General features: G+C 46.6%; 1 protein-coding gene across 1 annotated transcript in view; it reads left to right on the top strand.

Moving 5' to 3' along the window:
- The first annotated feature begins 324 nt into the window (after nucleotides 1–324).
- The window catches only part of LOC144729976 (monoglyceride lipase-like), a 36,480-nt gene continuing 24,337 nt past the window's right edge, over nucleotides 325–12,467 (top strand). The window contains exon 1 of the mRNA XM_078610403.1: nucleotides 325–539. Coding sequence (XP_078466529.1) covers nucleotides 421–539 — 119 coding nt within the window. The 5' untranslated portion in view covers nucleotides 325–420. The remainder of the gene's footprint in view (nucleotides 540–12,467) is intronic.

The raw sequence follows: 12,467 nt of genomic DNA on the forward strand, positions 1-12,467 counted from the left end.
CCTTTGTAGAATTCATATCCCTCCTTGATTTCACTATTTTTATTAACTCGTGCTAATATTTCCAATTCCTTCCCCCTCCCCCCAAACCTGGAGGCATTGTAGCTCCGGCAGAAGGGAGAGAGAGAGAGAGAGAGTGGAGATGCGGGAGGAGGAGGAGGAGGACAGGGAGAGTCAGAAGGAGAGAGAGAGAGAGAGGCGGGGGGAGCGCTTTAAGTGTCGCGCTCCAAGTGTATTGTCAAACAGAAGCCGGCGTTCAGAGAGCCGGGAGCGCACCAGAGAGAGAGGAGAGAGAGAGGAGAGAGAGGAGAGAGACGCCAAGGGCGATCTCGGGACGCTGCCTTCGTGCCGGAGAGAGTGTCTGCGTGTGTGTCCGTGTGTTGGACTTCTTTCGCACCGTACGTAGCCAAGCGTGCTAGGGAGATGATGTCTCCGGGCGAGGCTTGGGAGAACGTGCCGGAGCCGTTCATCACCAATGGGGACGGACTGCGACTCCACTGCCACTACTGGGAGCCCGACCTGGGACAAGGGGGCGAACTTAGGTGAGTGGCTAAGTCGCCTACATCCGTACATTGTCTCATTTCCTTCGTGGATATCGATCAGGAGGTATCGATACGGTGGGGGGGGGGGGGTCTTATCCAGCGAGTTTGAGTCTCAGCCGGTGCGGTTGACCCGGCCCATCATCACCATCATCATCACCATCATCACCATCATCATCACCACCATCATCACCATCATCATCACCATCATCATCACCATCATTACCATCATCACCACCATCATCATCACCATCATCATCATCACCATCATCATCATCACCATCATCATCATCACCACCATCATCATCACCATCATAATCATCACCATCATCACCATCATCATCACCATCATCATCACCATCATCACCACCATCATCATCACCATCATCATCACCATCATCACCATCATCATCACCATCATCACCACCATCATCACCATCATCATCACCATCATTACCATCATCACCACCATCATCATCACCATCATCATCACCATCATCATCACCATCATCATCACCATAATCATCACCATAATCATCACCATAATCATCACCATCATCATAACCATAATCATCACCATCACCATCATCATCACCATCATCACCATCATCACCATCATCATCACCATCATCCCCATCATCACCATCATCATCACCATAATCATCATCATCACCATCATCACCATCATCACCACCATCATCACAATCATCACCATCATCATCACCATCATCATCACCATCATCATCACCATAATCATCACCATCATCACCATCATCATCACCATCATCATCACCATAATCATCACCATCACCATCATCACCATCATCATCACCATCATCACCATCATCACCATCATCATCACCATCATCCCCATCATCACCATCATCACCACCATCATCATCACCATCATCATCACCATCATCATCACCACCATCATCACCATAATCATCACCATAATCACCATCATCACCATCATCATAACCATAATCATCACCATCACCATCATCACCATCATCACCATCGCTTTGCTGGGTAGGCGAGTGCGATCGCTCAATGGATCGGTGCGCCATTGCCATAGGGATGTGGAATCTTTCACTCCCGCTTCTGTAGCTGTGAATGGGAAGGGCGGCGCTTAAACAAAAACTCCTCTTGGATTCGTTTGTGTTCTATGACCAGAGTATTAGAAATGGCAAAGATATCGTTACCGTTGTGTGTGTTGCAGTGAGTGGTTCGGTTGCCTTTATTTTCTTCCCTTGTCAAACACCAGTGCAATAAAAAAATGCTCCAAATATGTCACTGTAATTTTGAACATTTTTTTACACGTATTTGGTGTGAAATCAGGCCCTCCGTTGGTACGAGATCTGGTCTCACTCGAATCTCACCTGGTCATGAAGACAATATCACCCGTCTAACTACCTCCAAACGAGAACTCTGGTCAACACACTGCACTCACAGTGATGAGAACTATTTACCCAACACAGCCTCGCCGAGCCTGTTAAGGTCTATACAGAAGTGGGGCGGGGGGGGTTGCCTGTGGTGCACGATGCGTGGAGCTCTGCACGATGTGTGGAGCTCTGCACGAGGTGTGAAGCTCTGCACGATGTGTGGAGCTCTGCGCGATGTGTGGAGCTCTGCACGGAGCGTGAGGCTCTGCACGATGTGTGAAGCTCTGCACGGAGCGTGAGGTTCTGCATGATGTGTGGAGCTCTGCACGGAGCGTGGAGCTCTGCACTGTGAGGCTCTGCACGATGCGTGGAGCTCTGCACGATGCGTGGAGCTCTGCACGGAGCGTGAGGCTCTGCGCGTTGTTTGCCTCTCGGCGGTAACGCTAAGCAGAGTTGACGTGGGGGGGTGGGGGGGGGGCAGATGAATGTGAACCACAGCTCCCCACGTGAATGTCACGGGTGAACGCATTGTCTCACCCTCTGCGATGAAAATTTAGAGGAAGTGAGGCGTGCCCCGTGGGACGTTAGCGATTTGTTTAGGCTCACAGCAAGACGCAGCGACTGGGTGGGCGGGTGTGGGAGCAATGGGGCATTGTGTATATGGCGTGTGCGATGCGGTTAAGGTTCGGTTATCTAGGGTGCAGGTTAACCGCGCTCGCGAAAATGAAAGATGAAAAACATTCGAAGTTTGTTATTCCATCATCGAGGGATGAGTTTCGGATATGAATTTTTTTTCTTGATTTTGGATTTTTTTTTTCAAATGACAATTTTCTATTTTCCGTTTGTGTTAATGTACGACGTGTCTTTGTGTTAGCATTAGTGACGTTACCTCATGCCACGCGACGCCACATTTGGTGGGAGAAGCAGGGAACTGAGGTAACGCACGGAAGTGAAGGAATGCAATTTCGTCATTTTTTTGGGATCAATCCGAGACAACACTTTTTTGGTGTTTCGGATCATCCTTAATGTCATATTTTGCCCCGATTTTCGGATTAATCTGATCAACCCTTACATAAAGGATACATCCCTATCCCAGACTCAATCCTGCCTTGTTCCATTATCATCTGCCCCTAAACTTGAGGCACGCTGGCGGCTTAATTAAGGAGGCGATTCAATGAGTCGACACATCCTACGTGTTCACGCCCGATCCAATTCGTAGTGTGCATTGGTTTGCTTTGGCTGTTGTTTTTTTGGTTTTCATCCAGACCGGCCCCTCTGCTGCACCGGTGACCCCCGTATTAGTCGAGAGCCGACGGCGGCAGGGCTCTTTGCTCGTTCACTTTTTAGTTTTTGAACGTCTCAACTCCGCGAGAGGCAACCTGCTCGATTGAATGATGACGGCGATTTGTGCATTTGTCAGCGTTTGCGCGAAACTTCCAGCGATTTAGAAACGTGAGGCTGACCCCTGCTCTATGCGTGAAAGCAATCACCCTGCAGGCCATGATTTTGGGATACAAATGTGAATATTTTTCTATTTAAAGCTTTTGTGACTGCAGGGATTCATCTTCTTGGTTCTTTCGGTAAAGTCACGTAGAAGGGAAATAATAAAATATATTTTTTTAAAATATATATATACTTATTTTATTTTATTATTTCCCTTCTACGTGATTTTACCGAAAGAACCAAGAAGATAAATGTGAATATGTTACACAACTGAGATGCTTGCGTCCTGGGGTGGATATCCTTTCCAGCTCAGACCCCGCTTGCTTGCCCATCGCCACATCTACAGCCTCTTGTTGGAACAGCTCTCTCGCTGGTTCAGCAGTTCCACTACTGGATTATATTTTTTTACGCCTGAGGACGACCGCTTGTGTTGCGATCGAAACGTCGTGATTTTTTTTAATTTTATACCTACGTGACTTTACCGAAAGAACCAAACAGTATAAATATATTAGTTGCATTTTTCAGATTATAAGCGTAAGACTGGACGGTGTTTATGCCAAACGTCTGTTTTTTTCTCCCCTTCGAGAAAATCATAAATATTTACATCAATCTTAATTGTCTAAATTATTAGATGGCCACGTGACATCATCTGTGTACATCTGCAGATACAACAGAGATGTGACGTTTCGCCCAAGATTCGCTGATCCGGGCTCACGATTCAATCGAAGAGCTCATTTGTTTGTCCGCAAACATTTCGGTGAATGTCGCAACCACTCGTGGCTGGAAGCAGTCACGTGAACCCGTGACAGGCCGTTCAACATATATGAAATCGAACAGCATCGATTCATACACAAATTGACGTATGTTTCGTGCGATCAAAAATCCATAGTAATGTGTTAATCATGACGCCTCTTCAGACAAATGCGGCCAAACATCAATATGCCCCCATGCTCCATCGATCATCAATTGGTGGCTATCTCCCCAATCAGTTCTGAGCTCGATGATGGAAATTCGACTTTGGTGTCGTGAGGAACCAGTCCAATAGGTGAGATGATAGGAACTGCCCAAACAAACTCTAGATTTGAAGCTTTCGTGACTGCAAGGATTCATATTCTTTGTTCTTTCGGTGAAGTCACGTAGGTTAAAAATGAAATAAAAATTAATAAAAAATAAAATAATAAAAATCACGACGTTTCGGATACTTGGTACACTTGATGCAGCAAATCTAGCTGTGACGGTCCCACCTGATGACGGAGACTTGTGTTGCCTCCGAAACGTCGTGATTTTTATTATTTATTTTTTATTAATTTTAATTTAATTTTTTACCTACGTGACTTTACCTAAACAACTAAGAGTATGCCCAAACAAACCCAGAACAGGAGCCGACAAAAATAAGTCAGTGCGAGGTTGAAATAAAACATTTTCAAGAGTGGTCATCCACTATAATGATCGAATAAGTGAAATTAGATAGGCAATTCGAACTGCGTGGTTGACATTTCGTCAACACGTTTCTCATATTCGTAAGGGGTTTGTTGTTGTTGTTGTCCTCTTTGATGTTTCAACCAAACAAGATCGATCTTCAACAGCAGCATCACAGAAGCATCTGAAACAATCGACACCTCGAGATGCTGGGGAACCAAATGGGGCGCCGTCCTCAAAACCTCGACAGGACGACGACTGTCGCCCATGTCGTCCTTTTTAGGTGGACGAGACTTGTGCGAGATAGCCTGGGTCCAGTCTTAGTGGTGGGGAGTGGTGGGGCAGTGGTTAGCGCACTGCGCCGTGAACCCCCTTCGCTCAGAGCCAACATTGGTGACTAAAAGCTGAACCGGTCCACGTCCTTCACGAGCTCGACTCGGCCTTAAACGAGGGTCTCTTGTGACGGGCAAACATCGCCACTGGGAGACAAAGGCGGCCGGGCGTGGTGCTGGCCACCCACCCCCTCGTGCGCAGTGCCTGCCTTCATAGGTGCTCGCTAACAGCACTTGCCCCTACAGTCTGTTAAGGCTATACGGGGGATCTTTGTCTTTGTAGCGGTTAGAGCGTTGTGCTACGAACTCGTCCACCCGAGTTCGGTTCCCGCTCACGACCAACACAGGTGACGATTATTTGACCCATTCTTGGGCCTCCCCTAGGTCGACTCAGCCTCAAATAAATACCTGGTGCGGTGTGTAAACATCACCACTATGGAGACAAAGGCGGTCGGGCGAGGGGCTGGCCAACCCACCTCCTCGTGAACGGCCTTCATAGGTGCTCGCTAACAGCACTTGCCCCAACAGCCTGTTACATTACCGTACAGGGGGGTGCGGTTATTTGTCTTTGTAGTTTTATTATTGACCTAACTGATAATGCTGTCTTTCGTAATGGATTATACCATTTTTGGACACCCTGCGGTGTTATTAATCTTAGATGTTTATATATATAGTGTGTCATCATCGCCACAGGGGGCAATGCGCACGTGTACACGGTCGTTCTGTTCGATGTTTGGGGCTTCATAAATCGTTCAGCTCTGTGTGTAGTTTGTGTATCGTGCGCGCGTGATGATGCACTTGCACGTAGCCGCACTAATTGTCGCTTTACCTTTTGCCATTCACAAGGGTCTACAATTATAAATGCTGCTAATTAGGAGCGCGGCTTATGCATTGAGTCATAGATTAATATCTATTGTTTTAAGCTCACGAAACTTACATCGATTTTTGCTTGGAGGGATCGATGTGGGGGTTTACATTTTGTTTGGCTCGTGTTAAGTTGCGTGTCGTACGGTTCGCGTGACCCCTGCAGCAGCCGCTAGAGGCGCTGTCATTCACCGCAATGTTCAACACAGAACACATTCTTCATTACTCTTTGGTTCTTTCGGAAAAGTCACGTAGATAGAAAAAGAATAATAAAAATGAAGTGATTTAAAGCTTTCGTGACTGCAGGGATTCATATTCTTGGTTATTTCGGTAAAGTCACGTAGAAGGGAAATAATAAAATAATATACATATAAAACAATAACATTTTCTTTCTGTGGATTTTACACCAGTCGAAACGTCGTGATAATTTTTATTTTTTTATATTTATATTATTATTTCCCTTCTCCGTGACTTTACCGAAAGAACCAAGAATATAAAAATGAAGTGAATATAAAATAATAAAATTAAAATAAAAAATTAAAACCTCCTGAAGACGATCGCTTGTGTTGTTATCGAAACGTCGTGGTTTTTGCATTTTATTTTTATTTTATTATTTTACCGAAAGAACCAAAGCATAAGTATAAATTATAGACTTCCAGTACACTCACTCTCGTTAAGAACCAGGCGACAGTCTACATTATAGACTGCCAGTACGCTCACTCAGTTTAATAACCATTGCTACATTCTACATTATAGACTGGCAGTACGCTCACCAAGCTTAAGAACCAGGCTACAGTCTACATTATAGACTGCCAGTACACTCACCGAGGTTAACATACAGGCTACAGTCTGCATTAGTTGTTTTATTTTTTATTCACTTTATTATTATTTTTCTACTACGTGACTTTACCGAAAGAAAAAAAGAATATTAATTCCTGCAGTCACGAAAGTTTTAAGTCGAATTTTTTTACACATTCTTAAATTGAGAAGCGTTTTGCAGAAATTAGTCCATTCATCAGACGGGCAATTTGTTCCACCCTGACTATACAGGAATTTCAATTTGAAATTACAACAAAACATTTTAGATGCGTCTATAAATCTGTCTTGAACATTCTCCAAGACGGTGATGGGACAAAATAATTGCCGTGGTGGCTATGAGATGTTAACCACCTCGGCTGCTACTCAGGAGGTCGTGGGTTCGATCCCGATCCTGACGCCTGGAAATTTGGAGTTTGCATCTCTCTTTCCGTGGTCGCGTGGATTTTTCTCCGGGTCTTCCGGCTTTTCCCTCCACATTTAGAAGCACGCGCTTCGAGTATTTGGCCACTGTAAATGTCCACGTGATAAGCCACTTCGTTGAGCTGTCATTTGTGGCCAGGTCGCTTCTGAAAAAAGGAGCTATACAGCTGAGTGGGCCTTACCTGGTAAAGTAAAAATAATCATTTAGTTTAGTAATTATCCGAATGGCGTATGATTCCAATGCTAATGTAATTGCCATGCAAACAGGACCCTAGCATTTCACCTGCGTTCAAATGACGAATGGATACATTTGTGGACTTTCAATGCATCGGCTAAAACGAGACAATACATGTTCAGAGCTAAAACTTGGACAGCGTGTGTTTGTAGGTGCTGCTCGCTTAACAACACTTGTCCCAACATCATGTTGAGACTATACGGGCAACATTTGCCTGTCGTGTGTATATTTTGAACGGTGGTGCAGCAGTTACTGCTTCGCACTCAAATTCAGCAAACCTAGTTCCATTCCTGGCCACGCCTAACATCAGTGCCTGAGTGATGTCTCTACCTGCTTTGGGCCTCCTCTCTGTTGACTCAGCCTTAAATGGGTACCCGATGAATTGTTTAAAACTGCACTGCGGAGACACATGCCTCGCATGATGCTGAGCACACCAATTACCATCGTGCACCGGTTTGCAGGTAATCGCTCAGCGTCCTTGGCCCGTGAGTTTTCTTTTTTAACTCTCAAAAAAAGCGTGCAACAAGCGAATCGGCCTTTTGGCCGTTTTGCAACAATAACAAAACCAACATCATCAGCAGTTCCTGAAGAAGTGCATTGTGGTCCCCTTGTCTGAGTTCAGCTTGAAAATAAATTTGCGAAAATGTGAACGGTGATACAGAAACAAACTCACATTTTGGGAGTACCCACTTAAGTGCGAAAGCTTTATCTTTCGTGTATTTTTAGAAGTGTGTCACTGTCAGATTGTGTTTCCGTGTGTGTCTGTTTGGGAAACTGTGTGTATTTACGTGTGTACATGTATATTATGGTATTGTGTGATTGTGTGTTCGTGTGTGTGTGTGCCTGAATGTTAGTGTGTGTTCATGGGCATGCCTGTTTATGTTTCTTAGGTACTAATTTATTAACAGCAGTTGTCCTTATGATCTACAAAGCTGAACAGGGGATGTATGTACATGTTTGTGTGTCTGACGTGGTGCTGGCCACCCACCCCCTCGTGTGCCGTGCCGGCTTCATAGGTGCTCGCTGACAGCACTTGCCCCAACAGTCTGTGAAGGCTATAAGGGAGATATTTGTCTTGTCTGCGACAGTGTGCGTGTGTGCGTGCGACAGCGGTGGCGTCGAGATTAGTGCAAGTCCAGCAAACTGAATTCCAAATCCAGCAAACTGAATTCCAAATCCAACTAACTGAATTCCAAATCCAGCAAACTGAATTCCAAATCCAACTAACTGAATTCCAAATCCAGCAAACTGAATTCCAAATCCAACTAACTGAATTCCAAATCCAGCAAACTGAATTCCAAATCCAACAAACTGATTTCCAAATCCAACAAACTGAATTCCAAATCCAGCAAACTGAAATCCAAATCCAAAAAACTGAATTCCAAATCCAACAAACTGAATTCCAAATCCAACAAACTGAATTCCAAATCCAGCAAACTGAAATCCAAATCTAACTAACTGAATTCCAAATCCAGCAAACTGAATTCCAAATCCAACAAACTGAATTCCCAATCCAACAAACTGAATCCCAAATCCAACAAACTGAATTCCAAATCCAACAAACTGAATTCCAAATCCAACAAACTGAATTCCAAATCCAGCAAACTGAATTCCAAATCCAGCAAACTGAATTCCAAATCCAGCAAACTGAATTCCAAATCCAACTAACTGAATTCCAAATCCAGCAAACTGAATTCCAAATCCAACAAACTGAATTCCAAATCCAACAAACTGAATTCCAAATCCAGCAAACTGAAATCCAAATCCAAAAAACTGAATTCCAAATCCAACAAACTGAATTCCAAATCCAACAAACTGAATTCCAAATCCAGCAAACTGAATTACAAATCCAGCAAACTGAATTCCAAATCCAGCAAACTGAATTCCAAATCCGGCAAACTGAATTCCAAATCCAGCAAACTGAATTCCAAATCCGGCAAACTGAATTCCAAATCCGGCAAACTGAATTCCAAATCCGGCAAACTGAATTCCAAATCCGGCAAACTGAATTCCAAATCCAGCAAACTGAATTCCAAATCCAGCAAACTGAATTCCAAATCCATCAAACTGAATTCCAAATCCAGCAAACTGAATTCCCAATCCAACAAACTGAATTCCAAATCCAACAAACTGAATTCCAAATCCATCAAACCGAATTCCAAATCCGGCAACTTGAATTCCAACTCCGCCAGCCTGAATTCCATTGCCAACCGTAACTACTGCAATGAATGGCAGAGAAGGACGACTTTACTGGCGGGAGCCAGAAGAGAGAGAGAGAGACGGGAGATGTTGACAGTCTGCTTTTTCTTCCGTGTGGTTGATGTAGACGCAGATCAACAGCTGCAGTTTCACATGCAGGTGGTCAAGCCCCGATAACCGCGTCAGGAGCGACGGAGTGTATCTCTGTGACGTCTCCATCGCATTTGTGAATCGGGCCATTGCGCTATGGAGAAGGGTAATTGCCCGAAACGTCACATTATATGTTTTTCTCGTAAGGCCACGGTGTTATTTGGCGAGTGTGCTGATTGTTTTTTTGTAAACAGTAAAAGCGAAAGCAACGCGTATTTTTTTATTATCGTCAATCGATTACATGTCTAACATCAGCGTAAATGTGTACCTGGTGCTGTATGCGAACATCATGCAGTCGATAAGGCTTCATGGATGTGCTTTTTGCCTTTTATACACAGTAACAACACTTATATTAGGGTGTCTGTCTCTGTGTGTCTCTGTCTCTGTGTGTCTCTATGGGTGGGTGTCTGTCTGTGTGTGTCTCTGTGTGTCCGGCAAAACAACCTCCTACCTCCTCGCGGTGCCGGACGGGCAACACTGTCGTGGGCAGTGCTGTGGGGGGAGGGCCAATGCCCATTGGCCTCTCCCCTCAGGGCGTCTGTGACCACCACAGTGGCTAAACGGGGGCTCTGGACGGGTGCGAGGGGCTGGTAACCCCTCCACCTTCAATTAACCACCACTAAACTACGATTTAAACATAAACCTGTAATTAATAAGCTTGTGCCGGAGGCCCCGGGGGGTCAGGCTTTTATGACGTCTCCTGGCCAAACCCCATTTGGCGGAGCCAGGAGATTGAATTTTAACCCTCGGGGCTCCTCCAGTAACAACGAAAAACCATTGCGGATGGCCACGTGGAATGTTCGAACGCTCACTGCGGAGGAGAGGCTGCCACTCCTCTGTCGGGAGCTGGACCGGTACCGCCTGGATCTCTGTGGCATTCAGGAGGTCCGGTGGACCGGTTCTGGCTCCTGCCACCATGAGGGGTGGACAGTCCTCTACTCGGGGCAGGAGACTGCCAAACAACAGGGTGTGGCTCTTCTTCTGAACAAAAGAATGAAGGGGGCGTGGGAGCGTGGCGGTGAGGTGTGGGAAGCTGTAAGCCCCAGGATACTTTGGGCTCGCCTTCCCATCAACCAGAGGCGAGGAGTGGTGGTCGTGGTTACTTACGCCCCCACCGAAGACGAACATCCGTGGAGGGATGCAGGCAAAGCCGATGAGTCAGACGCTTTCTATGACCTACTGTCACAGGTGCTGGCTAAAGTGGCCACTCGGGACAGAGTCATCTTGTTGGGTGACTTCAATGCCCGAGTTGGTCATGATGCTGGCACCTGGTCTGGAGTGATTGGAAGGCATGGGCCAGATCAGCTCAATAACAACGGTAGGAGGCTGCTAGATTTCTGTGCAGCCCATGGGCTTGTAATTACCAACACGCTCTTCCGGCATCGGCGCATCCACACAACATCATGGATGCATGCCGGGTCCAAGCAAGAACATCTGCTGGACTACGTAGTGACGGACCAGCGGATGCGAGCCCATGTCCTTGACACCAGGACCTACCGTGGAGCTGATCTGCCCTCTGACCATCGACTAGTCATCTGTAAGATGCGCCTGCCATTCTTCCACTCCGGTGGTGGGTGTACACCCAGGATCCCATTCCAACCAAAAGTGGCCTGGTCTAAGTTAGCTGATGAAAGTTGCAAGCGAGAATTTCATCATCGCTTGCAGCTGGGGTTGGCATCGTCCCCCACTCCACCTGATGTCGAGGGTAAATGGGCGAGGTTTAAGACTGTGACTCATGCAGCTGCAATGGCTGCCTTGGGTACGCGGTCCAGACCTCCCCGGGAACCCTGGCTGACGGAGGAGGTGTTCAGGTTAATTGAGAAAAAGCGACAGGCCCACTCTCATCGCCTACAGCATCCCACGTCAGAGAATGAGGAGGTTTACCGCAGCCTTCGCTCGGAGGTTCGGAGAGCCGTAAGGCGCTGTAAGGATGGGTGGTGGTCGCGGGTTGCTGAGGAGATGGAGTCTGCCTCAGTGGCCCGCGATCACAAATCACTATTTAACTCCATCAAAAAAGTAACCTGCAGCGCCACACCTATTACCATCATTAGAGGAAAAAACGGTGATCCAATCTCCGACCCCCAGGAACAGGTTTGCAGATTTGCTGAGCATTTCTGTGAGGTCCTGGGGGAGGGAAAATCTCTCAGCCAGGAAAACATCATGGCACAAAGTGGGGATAACCCTGCTGAGGCTGCGGTGCCTCAAATATTGGAAGAGGTCACCCCCTGTGAGTGGCTGGCTGAGGTACCGGCTGTTGAGGAAGTACTGAGGGCGATCCGGAGTCTGAGACCAGGGAAGGCACCGGGCAGAGATGATCTCCCAGGCGAAATGCTGAGGGAGGGTGGCGTTTGTGCACAGACTGCCCTATATGACATCATAACAACAGTCTGGACCACTGGACGGGTTCCGCAGGACTGGAAGGATGCCCTGGTGGTCCCCCTCTTTAAGAAGGGGGACCGCACAGACTGTAACAACTACAGGGGCATCTCACTCCTCAGTGTGCCGGGTAAGGTCCTGGCAAGGATTATTCAACATCGCCTTGCTAGGCATGCTGAGGAGAGGCTTGCGGAGCCCCAATGTGGTTTCAGGAAAGGGCGGTCCTGCACAGATGCCATATTTTCTGTCCGTCTGCTACAGCAGAGGTGTAGGGAATTCCAAAAAGACC

Source organism: Lampetra planeri, chromosome 34 (assembly GCF_965212315.1).
Source record: "Lampetra planeri chromosome 34, kcLamPlan1.2.h2, whole genome shotgun sequence".
Lineage (NCBI taxonomy): Eukaryota > Metazoa > Chordata > Hyperoartia > Petromyzontiformes > Petromyzontidae > Lampetra > Lampetra planeri.